At 42.2% G+C, this 22,660-nt stretch overlaps 2 protein-coding genes across 5 annotated transcripts in view; one reads left to right on the top strand and one right to left on the bottom strand.

Moving 5' to 3' along the window:
• fgf14 (fibroblast growth factor 14) overlaps positions 1-10,029 on the top strand; it is a 192,653-nt gene extending 182,624 nt beyond the window's left edge. For all 3 annotated transcript variants that reach the window (XM_054746712.2, XM_070544055.1, XM_015965980.3), the window contains exons 4-5: positions 6,105-6,303; positions 6,843-10,029. In XM_054746712.2, coding sequence (XP_054602687.1) covers positions 6,105-6,303; positions 6,843-6,985 — 342 coding nt within the window. In that variant the 3' untranslated portion in view covers positions 6,986-10,029. The remainder of the gene's footprint in view (positions 1-6,104; positions 6,304-6,842) is intronic.
• Positions 10,030-11,489: 1,460 nt separating this feature from the next.
• itgbl1 (integrin, beta-like 1) overlaps positions 11,490-22,660 on the bottom strand; it is a 75,774-nt gene continuing 64,603 nt past the window's right edge. The window contains exons 9-11 of one of the 2 annotated variants that reach the window (XM_015965981.3): positions 20,370-20,516; positions 17,599-17,712; positions 11,490-12,045 (exon numbers count right to left, since the gene is read on the bottom strand). In XM_015965981.3, coding sequence (XP_015821467.1) covers positions 11,957-12,045; positions 17,599-17,712; positions 20,370-20,516 — 350 coding nt within the window. In that variant the 3' untranslated portion in view covers positions 11,490-11,956. Of the gene's footprint in view, positions 12,046-17,598; positions 17,713-20,369; positions 20,539-22,660 lie in introns of those variants that run through there. The other variant, XR_008564395.2, reaches the window with a different exon arrangement.

Below are 22,660 nucleotides of genomic sequence, written 5' to 3'. Positions count from 1 at the left end.
TTATTTAATCTCTTCTATTTAATGTATTTTGTCCTAAATATGTATAAATGTAAGATTTTGCTAGTAACAATTTGTTGTTTAAACTCATACTTAAATGTTTCCTTTAATTTAGATTTTCAGGCAAAGCAATATACAGTATCATTTTTCCACTCTGTTATATCACATTCTTTCGCTAAAATCAATTAAATTGATTTTTTTCTCATTAATGTACACAGCATCCCATATTGACAGAAAAGCACAGAATTTTATACATTTATGCAATTAATAAAAAAGAAAAACTGAAATATCACACAGTACTAAGTGTTCAGACCCTTAAAGTTAAAGTTAAAGTCCCATTAGTTGTCACACACACAGGTGTGTGTGCGAAATTTGTTCTCCGCATTTGACCCATCCCCTGGGGGAGCGGTGAGCTGCAGACACAGCTGCGCTCGGGAGCCATTTGGTGGTTTAACCCCCCAATCCAACCCCCTTAATGCTGAGTGTCAAGCAGGGAGGCACTGGGTCCCATTTTTTCAAAGTCTTTGGTATGACCCGACCAGGAATCGAACCCTGATCTCCCAGTCTCAGGGTGGACACTCTACCACTAGGCCACTGGCTTTGCTCAGTATTTAGTAGAAGCAACCAGTCGTCCTGTCCTTGCAGCTGGAAAATACCCCCACAGCATGATGCTGCCACCGCCATGCTTTACTGTTGGGACTGTATTGGTGCCTGATTTTCTCCACACTTAGAATTGAGACCAAAAAGTTTAATCTTGTTCTCTTCAGACCAGAGAAACTTATTTCTCACCATCTCGGGATCCTTCAGGTGTCTTTTAGCAAACTCCATGCTGACTTTCATGTGTCTTGCACTGAGGAGAGGCTTCCGACAGGCCACTCTGCCATAAAGCCCTGACTGGAGAATGCTGCAGTGATAAAACTTTCTCAATCTCACGATTGCATCTCTGGAGCTCAGCCACAGTGATATTTGGGTTCTTTATTACCTCTCTCACCAAGGCTTTTCTACCCCAGTAGCTCAGTCTGGCTGGGCAGCCTGCTCTAGGAAGGTTTCTGGGCATCCCAAACCCATTTAAGGATTATGGAGGCCACTGTGCTCTTAGGAACCTGAAGTGCAGCAGAGATGTTTTGAAACCTTGACCAGATCTGAGCCTTGCCACAATTCTGTCTTTGAGCCCCTCAGGCAGTTCCTTTGACCTCATGATTCTCATTCATCACATGCATCGTGAGCCTCTAAGGCAATTCTAGGTTGAAAGGTTTAGGGAGTGCTGAGCACCCAGAGAACTACCCAGCCAACAAGATACATTTCACAGTTTTGTACATTTTAACACAATTTCATTCCCATATTTGTGAAAGAAAATAAAATAGTTATTTTCGCAAATTAACTTAAGGTTTTACTAATTAAAAACCGTGTTTAAAAGATTAAAGATGCTCAGAGAGTGGAAAATTGGTTGGAACTGCCCTTTTCTATCCGAAAACAAGAAATTGGAACCAACTTCATCGTCACTGAAAGTATCAGTAATATTTTTAGATCTATTTATATTTTTGTTTTCTTAATTTTTCACTAATATTAACATCAAATTGGTCAAATTTAGTTATACATCCATTCATGTGTTATGGTAAAGCAAGGCTGTCTAAAAATTAGGTTATGTGTGGAGTAGTCCAATTTTTCTTTGTAAAAGTAAGAAGTGCCTTTAATAAAGATTTTAAAGGCACACTTGAGGGTTTTGGCTTGCTTTTAACACACACTATTGTCCATTTAGTAGAACCAAAAGCAAAAGGTATCTCCTTGCTGTGCGTTCATCTTTTAAATGCCTTAATCTAATAGCTGAAATGTCTCCAGCAGCCTTCATTGTTGTCTACAGGAGAGATTCATCATTAAATTAAACAAATCAGCTGTGTTCACGATCCAAAACATGCAGGGACCGTGCAGGAAGCAGACCCTAGTAAAGGGTCATTTTAGCACATCTTTGGTTCACGTGGTTCTGACTTCCATATACATCTCTTAGAAAACTATCCTCACAAATTGGAAAAATAGAGATACTCTTTGCATTAACCATTATAGAAATATTTTGTTAGATCATATTGCACTTGATACAGCCTCTGCTTCCACTTCAAGTTAATCCCTTTGGGCTCCTTTGATTGGTTCCATCACATAGCGGTGATGGGGGGGGGGGGGGGGGGGGGGGGGGGGGGGTCATTGATATTGTCCTGCAGGATGATGTGGGTGATGGGGTGGAGGGTCTGAGTTTGGAGTATCCGAATGTTCCCTGACCGTGGGTTCACTGGGGGGTATCTGGGGCTGGGGGGCTACTGCCCCCCTCTGGAGGTGCTTGGGCTGCCTCGGGGGTGGTCTTGGTGGCGGCCATCGGTTGCTGCCTGGCGGCTACATTGCCTCTGAGTAGGTCTAGGTGGGGGTCTGGGGGCTCGGGGTATTGGGGGTGGCCGGCCCCGTGTGGGGATCTGGGTGGGGCCTTGGGGATCGGGTCCTGACATGTATGCTGCCGGAAAGAAGGCGAGAACATGCGGCAGTGCCTGGTCCAAGCTCAGGGGCCTCGGGTAGACCTTGGCTCCTCTGCTGTCCCATCACAGGGGAGGGGAATGTCCAGGAGGGGGAAGCCCCAACCTTACCTGGATGTCCTATGTCTTATATATTCTGGAAGCTGTGCAAATGCAGGGATGGGAGTAGATATTCTGCTGGGGTGAGGCTGCGTTCGTTCCCTCAGACGCCGTGGAGATCTGCGATACTGCTGCTTTGGGCCCTGGCAAGATGGGCTGGGGTCTCCATGCCCTGGGTGGCATTTTGGCAACAGAGGTGCCTATTGGGGCCATTGGGGGAGCTGGCTCCCTGGAGGGCTTAAGTCCAACCAGCCATTCCTCCCCATCCCCAAACATTTTTCTCTTCCTGCTCCTTCACATCATCACACAATCATGCACATAGGACCTTGGGGGGTGGACAAGTCAGGGGGTGTCGGTATGGACCCCATTTCCGCATTCCTGTGGCAGCCTGCCCCCCAATTTTATTTGCACATTAGACATTTCCACCAACGACATTCCACACAAACACACACGTAGGGCCTTGGGAGTGAGCACATTAAACGGCATTTGGCAAAGGGATCTTTCAGCCTCATCCCAAGTGCCGGTGCCCAATTCCAATTTTAAACTGCACTTAGACACTGAGAGCTGTAGGGGGAAGAGGGGTGGTGTGGTGGCATCAGCTGGCATAGGCCAGACGATGCCTGCACTGCCCGCTCACCACAGCCACGAATACACCTCATCAACACGCACCAACACTGTATTGGAGCAGGCAGAGGGAGACTAGGGGTCGTAGGGGACTTAGTCTGTGTCTGTGTATGTGTGTGTTTGTGTGTGTGTGTGTGTGTGTGGGGGGGGGGGGTGCATTGTGGGCTTGGTTGGTTCGCTGGAGTTTTTGACAATTAAAATTGCACCCACATTTTTTAAGTTAAACGCATCTCTTTTAACACCGGTAGTTTCTGCATCTTGTTTCAGCCCTCTCCCCCCTCCCCCTGCGCAGCGGCAGCAAACTCACTGAAGCCCCTGCAGTCTCTCAGAGTTCCTGCTGCTCTAAACATCAAAATAAGTATTTCATTTTCTGTTCCTCACTTCTGATTACCTTCAATGGTGTCTGTTTTTTGCAACCACCAGGTACAAAAACTAACTTGTTTTTATTTGACTATTTTTCTGTCCTGTCTCTGTTTATTATCTTCCTTTATCCTCTCAATCCTATAGAAAAACTGCTACCTGGCTTCATATATATTCACCTTACGAGTTACCTTTGAACTGCAGTTCTAAAAGATCCACCGACCGCAAAAACTGCGGAGTGCACGCCGCGCACCAGCCGCACTGGTACGGTGTGTCACCGGAGGACAAAACAGGTGTTGTGCTCCGCTCCACAGCAGCGAAACGCATCAGGCACAAATAAAAGAAAAAACATAAAAGGAAATTAACCGACATGAACAATCGCGTTAAATTAGTTTTTGAAGTGGCGACACCTAATTTGATAATGTTACTGTGGCCGTGCTCAGGAAGCAGATGTCTGGAGCGCGTCAACGATCAGAGCTTTGCATGTGCATGCTGGTTAAGGTTAGGATGGGGGTGAGGGGAAGGTCAAATTGCAAGAGGGTAAAGGTCACAATTCGGTCAAATGTCCGTTTTACGGCGGGCGTCAGATACCGACGCTCTGGCACAGCGCGTCACCTCCAAACATGCTGGGGCTTGTCACCTGCTGTCTTTTCCGAAGACTGCATCTTGCCGGTCATTATCACGTGACAGCGACTAGTCTATGAAAGGCATTAAAAGTCACTACAGAGCAGTGAAGTCGACTAGTCGACTAGTTGATACAACTCCTAGTGGGAGGGCCTGTGAGCTTGCTGCTGATATCCCCCGGGGCTCTGCCGGCTGCTGGTTGTGGCCCCCTGGGGCAATCCTCTGCGCCTCTCGAGGGGGGCAGGGGCTTTTCTGGTCGCAGTCTCCCTGGGGTCCCTGTGCTCTGGGGCAGCTCCTGGATCTCTGAGACTTGGAGCTCCTTCCGTCTCCTACACATCTTTTGGGGGCAGATCTGTGGCCCCTCACACTCTCTATTGGACGCTCCTATAGATAAACCTTACATAAACAAGCACGTGTACACACACAGGTGCTCACATAGTGCTCTCATAAGTATGGACTTGGGCACGTTCAACACATGGCTTAAGGCTGTGGTTGGCTCTTAATGCACTGTGATTTATTATCGTGATTGTTCAGTAAAACAGTGTTGATTTTATATTTCTTCATCAGGTTGACGCAGTGATAGTTTGCTCCTGTTGTGTGTCCCTTTTCTTTTCTTTTTTTCTCCTTCTGCAGGTCTAGAAGCAGACTCTTGTTCATCATTGATTGTTTTTATTTGTAGACCCCACCCCCCAACCCCCATCTCTTTCTTTCTCTTTCACCTCTGTCTCCGTGTCCGGTTGGAATTACAAGCATTCAAAAAACAATAACGGTAAAGTTTTAAGTATCAGGCGTGACATTAAAAGCAGAAGCTTTGGTGCTCCACCTGAGAGTAAATCTGTAAGGCTTGTCACCAGCATTCAGACATTAATTCTGTTTGCTTCACAGCCAGACAGGACACGGGAAAAAATAAAAAAAATAAAAGATAACAGTAAAATTAAAATGCATTTTTGATTTTAAATCAAAAAGTTCTAGAAAGCCTCCTAGCAATTCCGGCAAAACATATAGTTGGCCTGTTGCTTGTGCCCTGGTGTCTGTGTGTAACTACAAGCTACAGGAAGTATGAGTCCATTGGTGAAACAAGATGGTCCCATGTCTGCCAAGAGCAGCATGAAACTTAACATTTCAGTGAAGATGATTACAGTCAGACAACGTTTATTCTACCTGGTGATTTTTATACTTACCAAAAGAATATCTGGTACAAACTTAGACTGATAGTCAATAGTTCTGGTGTCCTTTAAGCTCCAAATAAAGACATCTGACATGTTTTTATTTTTAGGTTTTCTGTCCTTTTATGTCACAGTAGCCCTTTTTACAAGACTCATTGTGTCGGCAAATTGGTGTAATATTACCACAAAGGTGTGTCTTATAAATGTGCCGTGCATGAATTTTGGTTCCGCCTCGCTTGTCTTATAAACAGTGATTACGCCTTGGCACAACAGAGGGAGGTGTCATGATGATGTGGGGAGTTCATGCCAAACAATGCAGCACTCCACGAGCTTCTCTTCGTTAGAGCTGAAGGTCAGATCACCAGAGACTGCACGGAGACTGTGGGGGACAGACACCATTAGGAGTGTCTTGTTAAAAAAAACTTAACGATAGCTGCTTCAATCGCAATAAAAAGTAAGTTATGCCCAGATAAATGGAAGTCCGCGACAGCGCAGAGACCGCCCCCATACCCATTTTATGCCACCATTGCCTAATCTTTTAGGACACATTTGCGGCACATTAGTGCCACAGGCTGACCCCTTATAAACAGCCGAAGGCTCCCTGATGCCGCCACGGCGTTGCAGCATTGTTTTGTAAAAACAACCTTCTAACCAAATGACCTTCATCGGTTTTGTTTTTGGCTAAACATTCTAACAAGCTGATTGTGTGTCTTTTCAGGAGCTCTTTACAGCAGAATGCAAGTTCAAAGAGTCTGTGTTCGAGAATTACTACGTGATCTACTCGTCCATGCTGTACAGACAACAGGAGTCAGGGCGAGCGTGGTTCCTAGGGCTCAACAAAGATGGACAAGCCATGAAAGGGAATCGAGTGAAAAAAACCAAACCAGCTGCTCACTTCCTGCCCAAGCCATTAGAAGGTAAGCTCGGCTTATCCTTAGATATTAATTGGACTCGCCCTTCCGAGAAAAAATAAATTAAAAGGAAGTATTACCTAAATTATGTTCTATATGTACCAGAGGTACATCTACTGCAAAGAAAATGTCCAATATTTTGCTGCTGGAAGGATACAGTATAGATGGAGGTGGGGGTGGGGGGGCAGATAAGTGCATAAAATGTTGATAGTCCTGCAGATGCCACCATCACTCTCATCAGCCACCAGCCTGATTGCTTCCCATCATTTTAAACAGGAGATCAAAGTGAAGTGTCCTATCAAGACAGTAATACAGCTGTGGTGGAGTGGCGTTAAAGTAGGGGATAGTGACACTTAGCTTTGGTTCTCATTTATTTTTGTGTATTGTAACTTAATCAAAAAATATTCTCCTTAAAATGTGCATTTTAGTGCACATTTGGCCATTCTAGGGAATTAATTTAAGAAAGAGCTAGGGCAGAGAAGATCCTCTTGCTAACAGCTTTCTCTTTGTCTCTGCTCTCTTTTCCTTCATACCTGACCCTCCAGTTGCCATGTACAGAGAGCCATCGTTGCACGATGTCGGAGAGACATTGCCCAAGGCGGCGGTACCTCCCAGTAAAAGCACAAGTGAGCCAGTGGTGATGAACGGAGGCAAACCTGTCAGCAAGCCTGACAAGCCGACCACATAGCCACACCTGATCTGTGTCCTGTGTGTGTTTGAATGGGGGGAGTGTGACGGAGGCAGGGCTTTTTTTCTCCAACTAGACTAAAGACTGTCTTTTTTCCCGTGGATCACATCCAGACGAGCCTCTCTTTACTATATCCTCCCACTCCTCCTCCTCCTTCCCTTCTCCAGCTTTCTCAGTGCAAACGGATGGATTCTGGGGTGGCTAAGCCTATCTATCCAGCACAGTAGGGGAAGAGGACCTCTGATCATGGAATGCCTTTAGATTTCTCTAAAAACTGTGAGAGTTCATGTGAAAAAAACATGTTTCACAGTGACGCTTGTGGTACTTTGCTTGATGAAACCTTCTTATCTACGATCACCCTGCTGCAGCAGATTCTGTGTACCTTCAGATCTATTTTCTATACTACAGTTCACCAGCTATGTTCTGGGATGGGGACTGTACAAATAGAGTAAATATCTGGACTATAGTGACCTATATTTTTTACAAGTACGTTCCCCTCACCTCCTCTTTCTATCTTTAGTCACAGCTTTTTCTTTATTTTATTTTTTTTGGTCCAAGAATCCGTAAAAGATAAAAGTCATTTTGCCACGAAGTTGTATGATTTTCTAAAAAAAAACACACATCAACACAGATGGGCCATAAAAAACAAACATGTATCCATCTGAAGCAGTACAAATTAACTTTTTGTCTGCAACATGTAAACCCCTAAAACCATCTGAGATGTTGCTTTTTTATGGCACCATAAAAACAAACTGGAGGCTGGTAGACAGCTCCTGTAATCATAGCTGATGAAGTGCTAATTACCGCCACTGCAATCAATGCACAGAGCTCCACACACACACACATACTCAAACACACACATTTTCTAAACAGATATGTGTGTGGGTGGGAGATTTCTGTGAGGAATGGTGTAGACATATCACTAACTGTGTCCCACCAGCAGTTCAGCCCGCCTTCTCTGGTAAATAAAGAAGCTGAAGTCTATTTTTCTTTAATCTTATTTCCGAGCGTGGGCTCTAGGAATCTCTCTAGGCCTTGTAGGCCTCTGTTCCTCACTCACTCACTCACTTCTGTGGACTTTGAGGCAAGGATTGTGGCTTTGACCTTGATGGTCTGAAACTGCAGGGATGGCAGTGACATCAACCTAAAGCAAAGCAAACTATGTGGCTGAAAGCCTGTAGGTGTCATTTATACCAGCTGCGTCCCTATTTGGTTTGGCAAACTGAAGCATGAACAATGTTGTTCTCCTTTTTCAGCCGTTATACCGGAGATGGCTTATAGCGTAACATTGTATAAAACTTAGGGAAATGACTTCTAAAGATCCTAACTTTTTAAACAAACAACGATTATTATTATTACTACTACTACTATGAGAGGACTTGTCTCCTAGCTCAGCATGCAGAGAGTCCAGTACTGATCATCTTGGCCTATCTTGTGCCTGTTTGGACCTTGATTCCCGGCATGCAAAAACAAGATCCCAGTCCCCACTGGGCCAAAGGTGCCTCACTCACCCAATAGATTCATGTAGAGGACACGTAGCATTTTTTGTTACAAAACAAAAACACAGTCAGATGCTTTCATTCTGAAACAACCAAAGTCTTTTCCATCTTTTTTTTTATCCACCAAATCTGAATCTCTCTCAGATTAAAATCATCAAAGCTTTCACTGTGATCACATTCATTCTGTTTGAAAGAATCCAACTCTCTCCTTGGATCTGCAAAGGTCTCGACTGATGTCACATTTCTGAGAGTACATTTAGCCCAAATGAATCGCATGCTTGTATTTTTGTACAGGGATTAAGGTTTGGGCACTGTTCTTCCCTCTGTGTGGGAAGAGGATCACGGACTGGAGCTTGAATGGGCATGTCGCAGGGTTTAACACCCTCACAACTAGTCTGAGAGTCATCCACTGCACTTTGTTTCCCATTCTTCATCACGACTGTTGTCCGATTATCATGTCTGGTGGATTTAATACATCTTGCTTTAATTCTTCACAGTTTGTTAGACAAAAACGTAACATGTTAATTAGAATGTTGCTGCAGATTGCTGCTAAAAGTGCAACTATGTAAAGAAACTGATACAGTGAATATAAATTAATGGTTTTATTTGGATTACATGCGTATTTTTTTTTATTTACCATCATTTCAACACCAATATTTGTCTGTAATAAAGCTGTTGATGGGATGACAGAAACACTCTTATCAGACAGTCATCCTCTACAAACTCTACATGCTGGGCTGGTTGCTGCTCCAGCCCTGCCGGTTCCTCCAAGGCTGGCTTTATTTTTGTCAGTGTGTAAATGTAGACATGTCATGTTAGACTTTCATTTCCTTTTCTCCTCATCTCTCTCGTGTACGGGTGTGTTGTTGCTTCTAAATCTCTAATCGCTTGTTTAGCTTTATTCTCTCGTTTATTTTTTGATGAATATTTTAGAAATTATGTTGCTTCTGTTTCCATTTCATCTTATTTTATGCATATGTAAAATGTCCCATATGTTGCATGGGGAGAGGATGGCATTGACGAACTGCATGTCGTAGGCTGTGTCTATCGAGAACTGTTGGTGTGTACCGCTACTTTTACATATATGCAATGAGTTTGTCTACACTATACAGTTTGTGTTTGTTGTATTCACATATACAACATACTAAATAAAATATTTATATAAAGGTGTACTGTAATGTCAGTAACTTAATACTCAATGCAATATATGTGTGCAGTATATTACTGCGCCTGTCATGTTTGACGGGATGAAGACAAACAGAGGGAGGAGCTTGTTAAAGCACTGAAATGGCCAAAGTAGGAACAACAGTTAACATTTTCTTCATGTTACTGGTCTTCTGTTAAAGTGGTGGCTAAGCTCGTTCATGAGAGGCTCTCATCTCCTCGGTACCATCGTTTGAAGCGACACAAACATCTCTTGGTGCGCCACAAGTGAAATATGTATGCCCTTCTCTTTGTTTCTTCTACTTTTATCTTCTCACTGCTAGGACTGTGTAGATTGACATGTTTGGTTTTGATTTCTAACTGGAGGAGAATGAGCACTATTAAAAGGGTTTATTTTAAAAAATATATAAATATTATATACCATTGCAAGTATGCTCATTGGATTTATGTCATGTTATAACAAATTTGTAACCATGTATGATTAAGGTCTCTGCATTGTTTCCCATGCAAAATGTTGTGTCATGCGGCACATTTATTGTTTTATTATAAAAAAAAATAAAGAAAAATGAATACAAAGAATTGAAAGTGTGACCTTTTGCCTGAGCTTTAATGAACCTTTTTCAGAGCAATTTGGGGTGCAAACTGGAGTCGGTTTACTGCCAGTTTGGTAGCATTTTTGATTTTATGAAGTCAGACGTAAATGGAGTTTGTTCAAATGGTTTGGACCAATATTATTTTAAAGCGGGCCCACTCAATGAATCTGCTGATCTCTAGAATAAATTAATGCTTCATGAGTGGCTCTCTGTTGGAACAAAAGTTCTGATGCTTGTGATTAAGGAAGTAGAAGTTAGAGCATAGGGGAGCAGAAAACGGCAGAATTTGTAGTCTTATGCAACATCTGATATGAAAACATCTTGTCTGTAATTGGCTAGCAGCAGCACGACTCTTCTACTACCTCCATCTTGCTGTGCAACATTGATGTTTTATCTCCACAAATAACACAAGCCTGAAGAAGTTGTGCTGTGGAGTTGGTAACGCCAATGGTTAGCTTCTACTAGCTGAGATGTTATCTGCTGTTTCCTGGAAGCTAAATGAACAACAGCCTTCTGGTTCAAGCCAAAATGGATGAGTCAATAAATGCAAATTTTCAGTGAAGCATAAATCAGAGTGACTTTTTCTGACATGAGACATGCGACTTGAATTGACTTGCATCTGTTGACTTGATGATGATTTGAGCATCTATGATATGTTAGCACAAAAGTGGCACGACGTGGACAAAAATCATAAATCATTCTTGGTTCTGGGTTTGATCTTGTTCTGCTAAATGCAGCAGCACTTTGTTCATAATAAGGTTCAGTTGCACTTTCTGCTTGTTTCAGCAAACAAATGAAGCTTTAAGAAGCTTTATGTCTGGACTTTATTTATTATCATTGTCATTAAACTGAAGTTGGACAGATGACTTGATTGTGACTTGAAAATTCAAAGTTAAGGACTTGACTTGGACTTAGACTTGACTAGAAAGACTTGTGACTTGTGACTTGCAAAGCAGTGACTTGGTCACACCTCTGACTATAGGCTTTGTGAAGAACACGTGTTTTACCAGCTCTGTGTGTGTGTGTGTGTGTGTGTGTGTGTGTGTGTGTGTGTGTGTGTGTGTGTGTGTGTGTGTGTGTGTGTGTGTGTGTGTGTGTGTGTGTGTGTGTGTGTGTGTGTGTGTGTGTGCGTGTGTGTGATAACCAAGGTCAACATTTTCAGATGATAATGTCAGTTATTAAAAACAATTATCTTGTATAACAGCTTTCCCACAAAAAGACTAGTCTTTTTTTAGAACAGAGTGTTCCTGATTTTGTATACATATAATTTAATGCATTCATGTCAAGTACAAAAACTAGACAAAAATGGGTGATTAAAGAAGCCAAAGTCCACAGAAAAATATTGAAGTATCTTCAGAATGTCTGATAAAGACCACTTCAGACAAAATATCAAATATACAGCAACTAGTGGTGATTTACAACTTTTGCACGTGATGTTTTCTACTTTTTTCTTCCATGTTTTTTCATCTGAAATATTTCACCTTTCCCACAAAATAAAACAAGACATAAATGCTTACACACTGAAAAAGATGATTTCTTTCAGCAACAAATCCAGTTTTAATAAAGAAATGTTGTAACCAGTACAATAAAATAATGATGATGCAGATTTACATCCATGTTTGAGTCTTCTCTGGTTGTGACTGATATTGATGGAGGTCAAGGTCACTTGGGGACAGCAGGAATCTCCAGTTTCTAACCCCAGTGTCCTGTCCTCTTCAGTACTCGGCTCCCACCCAGATTTCACAAGCATTCCCAGTCCATCCATCCCAGCAGTCACAGTTGCCACAGTTGCACACGCCGTTCCCTGTGAGAAGATTTCAGAATGAAGAGTGTCAAAACAGTTGCACCCTCTAGCCTGGGGTGCAACGTTCTAACTGGAAGAATGGAAAGCAGCAGCTTTTGAGGTTCTTAAAGCCCGATTCCTGAACTTTGCGGATATATGCTCTCTGTCGCCCTCTCCAGGCTTGCTGCGTAACATCACTGTCGTAAAATCAAATCTCTCTGTCATGCATAAGAGGCATGTAGCTTTTTTCCAACTTGCTTGCCCAAACAAACAGATTAAGTTGCACTTCTGCATTGAATAAAGTTTTATCAGTACTGTATAACAACTTAATGCCCAAACAAACACAATAACCCCAGTGAAATCATTTATTATTTACCTATCCATTAGCAGCACGGCTAGGTCAGAGTCCGTAGTACACGACCTTTTTTCAAGAAGAGCTCTCCAGCGAGGAAAAGCTGGCCCAATATTAACTCAGGTCTTTGCTCTTGCTCTATCGCATTCTATTTTTCTTTTCCTAGATTCCTCCGATAAAGGATTTATAGCTTTCTTTGGTGGATCTCATTCCTCAAGTCTCTAAACCGTGGATCTACCACAGATATATATGTAAACGCCCCATGGACTAGCACTGCTGTAGTTGCTGGCCGCCCTTTTAGATGGGTCTCCATTCACCCCCAGAATTTCTACTAAGGGAGGTGCTATCCAACTAAAAAACAAATTTTATCCCAAACTCAGACACAGGTTGCTCACTCTGCATTGACTTTGGAGTTTTTTACAGTCTCTGCTTTGGAGAGTGAGACCCACCAGTAAAGCAATACGCAGTCAGTACTTCCGGTGGCGGATCAAAAACTGTATAGTGCGGTAAACAGACATGGGACCCCATAACACTATCACAGCCCCGAAAATGAACATAATCGATGATAGTATGCCACCAGAACTTTAAAAAAAAAAACGTAATTTGAGGTGTAAAAGTTACGGAATGGGGCTTTAAGTCTGGTCCTAAAGCAAGATTAAAATTAAATCCGAATATATATTTGCAACAGATACAGAGCTTAAAACCAGTCATCCTGAATTCCGTGAGGAAAAATCTGTCCTGGACTCAAACCAGTAGCCAAAAATCATCTTGTCATCCTGCCTGCCTCTTAGTTTTCATCAAACGAAGTACTGCTAGGGATCATTTAGTTTTCATCCATCCATTCTCTTCTGCTTATTTGGGGTCGGGTCAAGGGGCAGCAGCTTAAGCAGAAAGGCCCAGACTTCCCGCTCCCCAGCCACTTGGGCCAGCTTCTCTGGGGGAACCCAAAGGTTTTCCCTGGCCAGTTGAGAGACATAGTCCCTCCAGCGTGTCCTGGGTCTTCCCTCGAGTCTCCTCCCAGTTGGACGTGCTCGGAAAATGTCACCAAGGAGACGTCCAGGAGACATTCTAACTAGATGCTCGAGCAATCTGAACTGGCTCCTCTTGATGCGGAGAAGCAGCAGGTCTACCCCGAGCCCCTGCCGAATGACTGAGCTTCTCACCCTATTTCTAATGGAGAGCCCAGCCACCCTGTGGAGAAAACTCATTTTAGCCACTTGTATGTCATGTCAATGTCATTATTTTGGTTACTACCCACAGCATGTGACCATAGGTGAGGGTAGGAACGTAGATTGACCGGTAATTAAAAAGCTTTTCCCTTTGGCTCAGTGACAGATCGGTACAATGCCCGCATCACTGCAGACGCAGCACCACTCCACCTGTCGTTTTCCCGCCCCATCTTTCCCTCACTCGTGAACGAGACCCCGAGATACTTAAACTCCTCCACTTGTAGCAGGACCTCATCCCTGACAGTAGAAGGCATTCTACTCTTTTCCAAATAACTTTTTAGTTAGTAAATTTTTATCTGAGGTTTTTTTTTAACAAGTCTCCAAATCAGAGAACCAGTGCATATTTATTTTTGAACATGCTCAGTGCTTGGTGCAAATTTTAGAACATTCTTCCCACAAAGGACAAGAAATCAATCCAGCACAGAACCAGAATGCTTCACTGACTATGTTAATGATAGCATTGGATAAAAAATGTGCAAAAACATTCTTGCTTTTTCCTGAAATGTCTGCTGAAATGATCACGTCCGTTGCATGAAATGAACCAGCGAGCATCCGTAATTCGCTACATTTTCCACATCAGTCATCGGTCACATGTGTAATGAGAATTCACAGCTTTAACAGATCCATGAAATTCCAGGATGCAAAGTTCCTGAAAAACCTTCGTCTTTGTCTTCCTCCGCTTCTCCGGGTCTGGGTCGCGGGGGCAGCATCCCAACTAGGGAGCTCCAGACTGTCCTCTCCCCGGCCACCTCCACCAGCTCCTCCGGCAGGACCCCAAGGCGTTCCCGGACCAGATTGGAGATGTAACCTCTCCAACGTGTCCTGGGTCGACCCGGGGGCCTCCTGCCGGCGGGACATGCCCAAAACACCTCCCCAGGGAGGCGTCCAGGAGGCATCCTGACCAGATGCCCAAACCACCTCAACTGGCTCCTTTCTATCCGGAGGAGCAGCGGTTCTACTCCGAGTCCCTCCCGAATGTCCGAGCTCCTCACCCTATCTCTAAGGCTGAGCCCGGCCACCCTACGGAGGAAACTCATTTCGGCCGCTTGTATCCGCGATCTCGTTCTTTCGGTCATTACCCAAAGCTCATGACCATAGGTGAGGATTGGGACGTAGATCGACCGGTAAATCGAGAGCCTGGCTTTCTGGCTCAGCTCCCTCTTCACCACGACAGATCGGCTCAGCGTCCGCATCACTGCAGACGCCGAACCAATCCGCCTGTCGATCTCCCGATCCCTCCTACCCTCACTCGTGAACAAGACCCCGAGATGGAAAACCTGCTAAATAAACATTGTTTTTAATAAAAGTCATAATGGTATAAAGGAGCCTTCAACAATGTGATCAGATGAAACAAAGCTGTGAGTATTTTATTTTTAATCTAAGTGTTCAAATTACTGCCCCGAATGAACATCTCATGTAAAACATGAGTCCATTAAATTATTCGCAGACATATGGTTATTTTCAGATTCATACTCCAGTCAGTAATGGCAGTGGGGAACATTTAACAGATGTTGCTGCACATTTTCTTGATTTAAATCCTGTTTTATGACATTTTTGAGAACTACAGTGTTTCACATGGGTCCAGTGATGTTCATTTGAATCATATTAAAACTGAAATGAGGACAAGTAAAGTCGTGATGACAAACAGTCCACAAAACTTTGAGAAGCCCTGGGGCTAGATTTAACATTTTTAGTGAGCTTTTCATTATAAGTGAGAAAAATGCTGCTTATATCAATATTAAGCTTACATGTTATCCTATAATTTCACTCGAGTCTGCAGCTGTCCATGTTAGGAGGATAGTCACACATGTTATGTTTTACTTCATGAGGAAAAACACTTTTAAAGCATTAAAATAAAAAACAATAAAAAAATAAACAGTTTCCCAGATCAGGTTCAGGTTTGGTTTACTGCCTCCGTTACTGTTTTATGAGTAAATTCTCACTTTGAAAAAAACAAATTTTAAACCCTGCAGCTCTGGAGCCACATGGGACTCTAGCGCCCCTCTGAAGTGGCTCCTTGTAGTTTTGGCTCAAAGTGACATAAAGCTGAGTGATACTTAAACTGAGGGCAAGGGGCCGGTTACGGTCCATGCATGGCATTTCTGCAGCAAAATCAAAATGCTAAAAACATCATATGATGAGCTGCTTGTGTGAACTTAGATTGTATAATAGAAATTATAATAAATGTAATTTCTACTCAGATTCCTGTCTTATAATTGCCTAAATCTGCACACACACACAAACACATACACACACACACACACACACACACACACACAAACACACACACACACACACACACACACACACACACACACACACACACACACACACACACACACACACACACACACACACACACACACACACATTTTCCAAAGTAAATTTTAGTCTCCTGCTCTTTTTACCATCCAAAGCAACATTACACTATATTAAATCAACACATTCTCACACCCGAAAAGTTGAAAAATGGCGATGGGTGACCAAACGTATGTTTCCGACGCTTTGAGAGCCCCAGTGCGTTGGCACGCCCTAACCCGGGAAAACGGAGATTTCACCGGATTCTGATCTTTACCCTCTTGCTATTTAACCTTCCCCTCACCCCCATCCTAACCTCAACCCTCCAGCGCATGCAAAACTTTGTTTCTAGTTGTAATGTCCCTCTCAAACGTGGTTAACGGGAAGTTTCGAACGACAAACAGGGTTCATTTTAGGATGGGAGTGAGGGGAAGGTTATATAGCAAGAGGTTAGAGGTTATAAGTCGGTGAAATGTGTGTTTTACCGCGGGTGTTGGAAACAAACACTCAAGCGGCGCGCATCGCCTCCAGACACGATGGGGTTCCCAAGGCATCGGAAACAAATGCTTGGTCACCCTTCATCATTTTTCATTGCTTCGGGTGTGAGAATGTGTTGATTAAATAGACACAAATAGGCACAAATACCAAGCAGAAAACAACAGCTTGTGTTGAAGCCCATCTATTGGCTCTGCTGATACTTGCTAATGTGTGATTGGCCGTTCCTGTCACCTGTGTACTTGACAGTTCTGTATTCCTGGCATTGCATAAAAGAGCCTCTAGGCAGTATATTTTTTATACACAATTTTTTTTACACACACACACACACACACACACACACACACACACACACACACACACACACACACACACACACACACACACTTCTAAAGTCACCAGGATGAACCCTCCCACTGTCCTCATGGGCGACCCCGTCAGGAAAGTTGACCATTGAGCAGGATTGATGGTTGATCCCTTGAGGTCCACGTGGCAGGGGTGAGGAGTAACGAGATACGTTACAAAGCACATTTTAAAGCAAGCATTCAGTATTCTGTAACTAAATACATGCACAAAGTATTCTCCCCAACACTGCATACACGTGTACAGAGAGTAATGTGTCATTATAAACATTTTAAATCAATAAATCAACAGTTTTATTGCATTTTAAAGTTTTATGAAACATATTTTTTACTAAAAAGAAGGCAAAAATGCATTGTACCCTGTTAAAGATTGCTCCTAAACATCAACACCAAAAAAATGTAGTTGGAGACCAAAAACAAACCTAAAATTAGTAAGTAAAAACACCTAATTATATTTTACGTGAAACAGCCAGTGTTGGTTACTGGTTTAGGTAATATTTTAACACTATTTACGTGTAATTCATAAAGTTCGCTGTTGCTTTTTGTACAATGGATCATGTCAATAGTGTCAAAATAATAAACTGGTAGGATGTGTCTTTATGTGGAGCCGTTTTTGAGCTGCCCTGGCAAAAAAACAGCTTTTCTCCTATTTTATTTGTTTAAAATGTCTGATAGCATATGAAATGTGCCATTGGCCTCTCTGAGAGAGCACCATTAGGTCCCTCTCTTACGCAACCTCCTGTTAAGTAAAGTACGACCTGTTTTGCTGCTGAGGAGTTTGTTGATGTTCTCTCTCCAGAACAGGCTGTTTCAGCTCAACGACACCATGTTTCATTACCTGTGCAAATAAGGCCATCGTGTTTGTCACACTCTCGGTCGTCGCACTCGCAGTACTCTCCTGACACCCACCAATCTTTGGGAGAGCAAATGCATTTTCCACAGTGACAGGAGCCTGTGACAGAAAAAACTAGTAGTTAGCATCACGTTTTATCTTTTAAGCTGGCATTTGAACTGTGTGTCTTTGTACTTTGCCATAATGCCGCCCACTAGCGTTTCAATATTGTGTTTTTGTTTCAATAAATGCTTTTTTGTGTTATTTGCTGTTTTTCCCCTTTCTCAGAGATTAATCACGTCAGAATAGACAAAGACATTCCCAAGGGAAACAGCTGCCACCAGAATACTAATCCACCCACACAAAAGCCCCCCCATACGTTCTCACTATATGCGATGTCTAGTCAACCCACAACGTGACAACTGGAGAATGTTTTTTACTACAATAATGTAATGAAGCCAATTATCTGATCATTTGGGGAAAATACTGAAATGAAAGCATCCTTAGAATGAACCTGAAACATCCCAAGAATAAACGACCTGGATGTACGGCTGCTCCACCGCAGTTAAGGTCAGTTGCTAAACCCACATCCTTCTAAATTTTCCATCTGCACCCATCAGGGAATACAATTAAAATTCCCTTCGTAAACTGAATAATCATGCTAAGATTAAGCTTGGAAGTGCAGACTGACCAGAGTAAATGACTCATAACTATTTAACAGAGCGGGTGATGCAGACACAACAAAAATCTAAGTATAGAAAATTCCACTGAGATCAAATGCTTAACTTTTCATACTATTAATTATAATTAAATGTGTTGACATGCTGCAGTTAAAAAACTAAACCGTTTTCACACTATTACAGCTTTCTGAATCTTGCTTGAGGCACGATGAGCATTAGCTCACAGAAGACAGATGCCTTCTGTGATTGTAATGTTCTCTGCATGGCCCCACATCGTTCCCCTCGGGGACAAATAAAGTGTTTGTGAGGCGATCTGAAGAGTACGTCTATACAGAAAAGACATCATTAGGCAAAAGTCTATTGACCTACAACCGTAGCCCTGCTCTAAACTAGCTGCTCCATGAGATCAATGTAATCTGTATACATTTGGAAAAGTAGCTTTAAAAAAATACCTGTGAACAATAATATGGTAATTTTGTGCACATCCTGCATTTTGGAGTGTGCTCTTGGGTAAATGTAGCTATTATACAAATTATTGCTTTGTGATTTCTTTCCAATTGAAGCAGCTTCAAAGCAATAAATAACTTATGATTATTTATTTGAAAGATTTGTTAAATATAGAAAACAATCAAAAAATAAAATTTTGTGAAGAAAAAAATAATTTCATTGAACATTGACTTTCTGAATTTGGAACTAATGCTTAATTAGATAACAAAAACTAAACTAAAATATTTAAATGAGCTTGTTGTATTTACAGGAGATTTTGATGTGGAGGTCCTTCAGCTCAAAGCACTGTTACAAGATCATCCATTTGCTGTGGGAGTTCAAATAAGATTCATCTTTACCTTTTTCAATTTAAGTGATTAATTTAAAATATCCTTATTAAAATTTGCTGCCACTGCTAACTGATGATAGCAAATACAAAAATGTTTTTCATTTGGTTTTATAAATACTGGGCTAATACATGATGCAGCTGAGGGTTGTCCACAGCATAGTGCTAACAGACAAAGGTGGTGAAAGTACATCTCCACATTTGACCCATCCCCGTGACGAGCGGTAAGCTGCAGCTGAGGCCAATGCAACCCCTCAAAGTTGAGTGTCAAGCCAGGAGGCAGAATAGGTCCCATTTTTAAAGTCTTTGGTAAGGCCTGACTGGACTTAAACGCTGATCTCTGAGTCCCAGGGTAGACTCTCATAGGCTACCGAGAAGGTGATCTGACTGAAACAGTGAAATTTTTATACCTTCTCAGCAGAATATGAGCATTAATTGAAAATGTTGACGTGGAAAGTAATGCTTGATGTTCATCATTTCATTAAGGGCTTAAAGTGTCTTGAAACATGGCTTTTTTTCATTGGACGGCAACAGGATCAGTACAGCATCATTACTTGATCTCAATAATAAACCTTTTTGCCATTTATTTCAACACAAACTCCTTGCTCAGCTGGATGAAAGATCCCTTTCATCAGGAGCTGGAAGCGGACTCACGGATACCAACCACCAATGAAAACATTAAACATCATGTTTAAAATCTCAGTCTGTTTGACTTTTACTGTAAGGCAATATAACCCTGAGTGTAAATAAGAGATTACACTAGCCGTGGGGTATGGTGAGGTCATTGTCTCTAATCTTATTAAACACAGTTTCAACCATTGTTTAAGAACATTGCTGGCTCTTTCTTGTATTGTCTCCAGGTCACATTTCTGGATCCAGGTTGTGTGTAACTCCCAATTGCAGCAGTGTTAAATGATGATCTAAACTCGAAAGAGAGCATTTATAAGCTATAACTGTTGTTTGAAACAGTGTTTATAAAATGCACATCTGTTTTTAAGATTAACAAAGAAATAACGGTATCCCTGCACTATGATCCTATCAGGAACTGTTGATTAATGTACTTAATGTTTGCTGTCTGCAAGTCTGTGCTGATAAACAAAGATTAAAAAATAAATAAATAGCCAAATCTTTCAGATCCAAATAGGGGACAAAAAAAAAACATCTTAGATCAGAATATTTGAGAGTGATATTGAAATTCAAACATCAATCTTTCTGGAGCAACACTGAAATAGACATTATCTTTATCTACTTTATATGTTATTTACCTTTTCCACTGCAGAGGACTCCATCATCTGACTCACAAACCTCCTTGCTCAGAGCATCGCTCATGTTGCAGGACCTGGGGAACTGGCACAGCTTCCCAAACCAGCCTTCCTCACAGATGCATCGCCCACATGAACAGTAGCCGTGACCTGGCAGTGGAGGGCAGAAGGCCTTCATTTAAAAAGAGACAGAATATGGTGCAAGGCCATGAGAAAACACAGCAAACTGGAAAAGAAATAAATCTGCATGAAGTCAAGTAAAGTAAAATACCACGACAGAGAGGAAAAAAGACGGCCATAAAGCACATAAGTACAAAGAGTTGGCAGCGCAGACATCACACTTTGACACTAATAGGCAGTAGAGGGAGGAAGAGCTATGAGACAGACGCAGTGAGCTTATTGTATTTCCCCTGGAGACATGAAAGGAACTGTCATCACTGGGGTTGTCCTGTCGTTAATAAATCTCCAGCGCTTCAGACGGAGAGGAAAAAAAGAAGAAAGATTGGAAACTGAAGGCAAAAACACAAACACTATTTAGAAAAAACAAGGGGTCTAAAAGGTGGAAATAGGCAGCTGGTTCTTTAATCGCTGTTCTCATTACTGTCCTTTTGACAAGATCTTTAAAAATGCATTAGCTCTTGAATGTCAAAGTGGATTTTTGAACTTTACATGATAGGGAATTGTATTATTATATTATTCTTTAATGAAATGTGACACAAACTCATAATCTGAGGCTCACAAATACATCAAATCTAGTTTCAACACTAAGAATTTTCTATACTTGGAGTCCAAAGGATTCGCTGGGCCAATCTCTCCAGAGAGGGGTGCAACACAAACATTGAGTTAAATTAAGAAGCATAAAAACACATCTACTTTGGAATTGGAAATAATATTTTGCTATGATGGAGAGTGCAACCAACAAATGGTGAACTTTACAGGTCTATAAATCCCATTTCCCCACCTTCCCCCACCACTTGTGGAAAGTTCAGCAAAGTCCATCTTGCTTCATACAGTCATAAATCTGGGCATAAAATGTAGACTGTTAGAAAATACCTACAGAAAATTTGTATAAGTACCTCATACAAAATTATACATTTAATTATTTTGTATTCATAAAGTGTAACAAAATCTGTTATGTTCTGTGTCCCTCTGGTCCCCAGACCCCTCCTGTTCTCACTCCAGGTTCTCCCCTTGTGTCTCGTTATGATCCCCAGCTCTCTCTAGGCTTCCCTCATGTTTCCCCCCAGTCACTCCCTGGCAGTTCCTATTTGATTTTGTATTAGTCCTCCTCTAGTTATTAGTTGTTTATATATGCCCTTAGTCTTTAGGTTTAGTTATTCAGTGTTTTATAGGTTAATGTTTATCTTCCCTCCTGCTTAATCAATCAGTCAATCAGTCAATCAATCAATCAATCAATCAATCAATCAATACTTTATTAATCCCAGAGGGAAATTAGAGTTTCAGTACACACAATTCAGAGATCAGACATACATGGGCAAGACACATGACAAGAATTGGTGACTGTGGTCATTCACAACCCGAGTCGCGCTACCTTAATAGAGATAAGAGGGTTACATGAGGATTGGTTCAGGTGGAGGGAAAAAAAGGCACTTCAGAGTTACCCTCCACCGGAAGGGCAGCTTTGCTCTGCAAAAAAACACCTCAACAGATATGCAACAGACTTCAGACAACACAACATAACATGAGACTCCAATAGGAAAGCAGGAAGGGGGCTGGGATCCCAGTGAGAGCAGCCATCTACGGCACTCATCTACTGTAAGGTCACAGGTGGGAGGGAGATCTTGGGAGAAGCAAAGAGCACATCGACTCCTCCAGTTGATGACCTCGCCAGGCTGAAGTCCACCAATCCGAAGGCGGGGGTTCACAGCATATGTCTGAATTCCTTCGTGGGGGTTTTAGTTGCTTGCAGCTCAAGGCTACCAGGGCGTCAGATTCAGATAACAAGAATTTGTTTGGGTCAGGCTGAGATAATTTTCCTCTCTGCCTTCAGTCTTTAAACGGATTATTTCCAGTCCTTCAGTGAAGTCAATTATGGGTTTTAAGCTTGTCAATACCGTCTGGTGACTCTCTCCGAGATGACATCCATTTTGCGCACTAATACCAGTATCACAGCTAGATCATTGTCCAGCTTACGATTCACCTCGAGTAACGTCCCAGTCTGAGAAGTCTCTATACGGACAGTGCTTTCCATGGGTGTGGGTCGCCCTCCAATCGCTCCCGTCCTCCCAAATTTCCAGAAAACCAGATATCCTCCCACTCCAATCAGGAGAAAT

Source organism: Nothobranchius furzeri, chromosome 14, assembly GCF_043380555.1.
Source record: "Nothobranchius furzeri strain GRZ-AD chromosome 14, NfurGRZ-RIMD1, whole genome shotgun sequence".
Lineage (NCBI taxonomy): Eukaryota > Metazoa > Chordata > Actinopteri > Cyprinodontiformes > Nothobranchiidae > Nothobranchius > Nothobranchius furzeri.
This window is presented reverse-complemented; position numbering and strand designations above follow the sequence as displayed.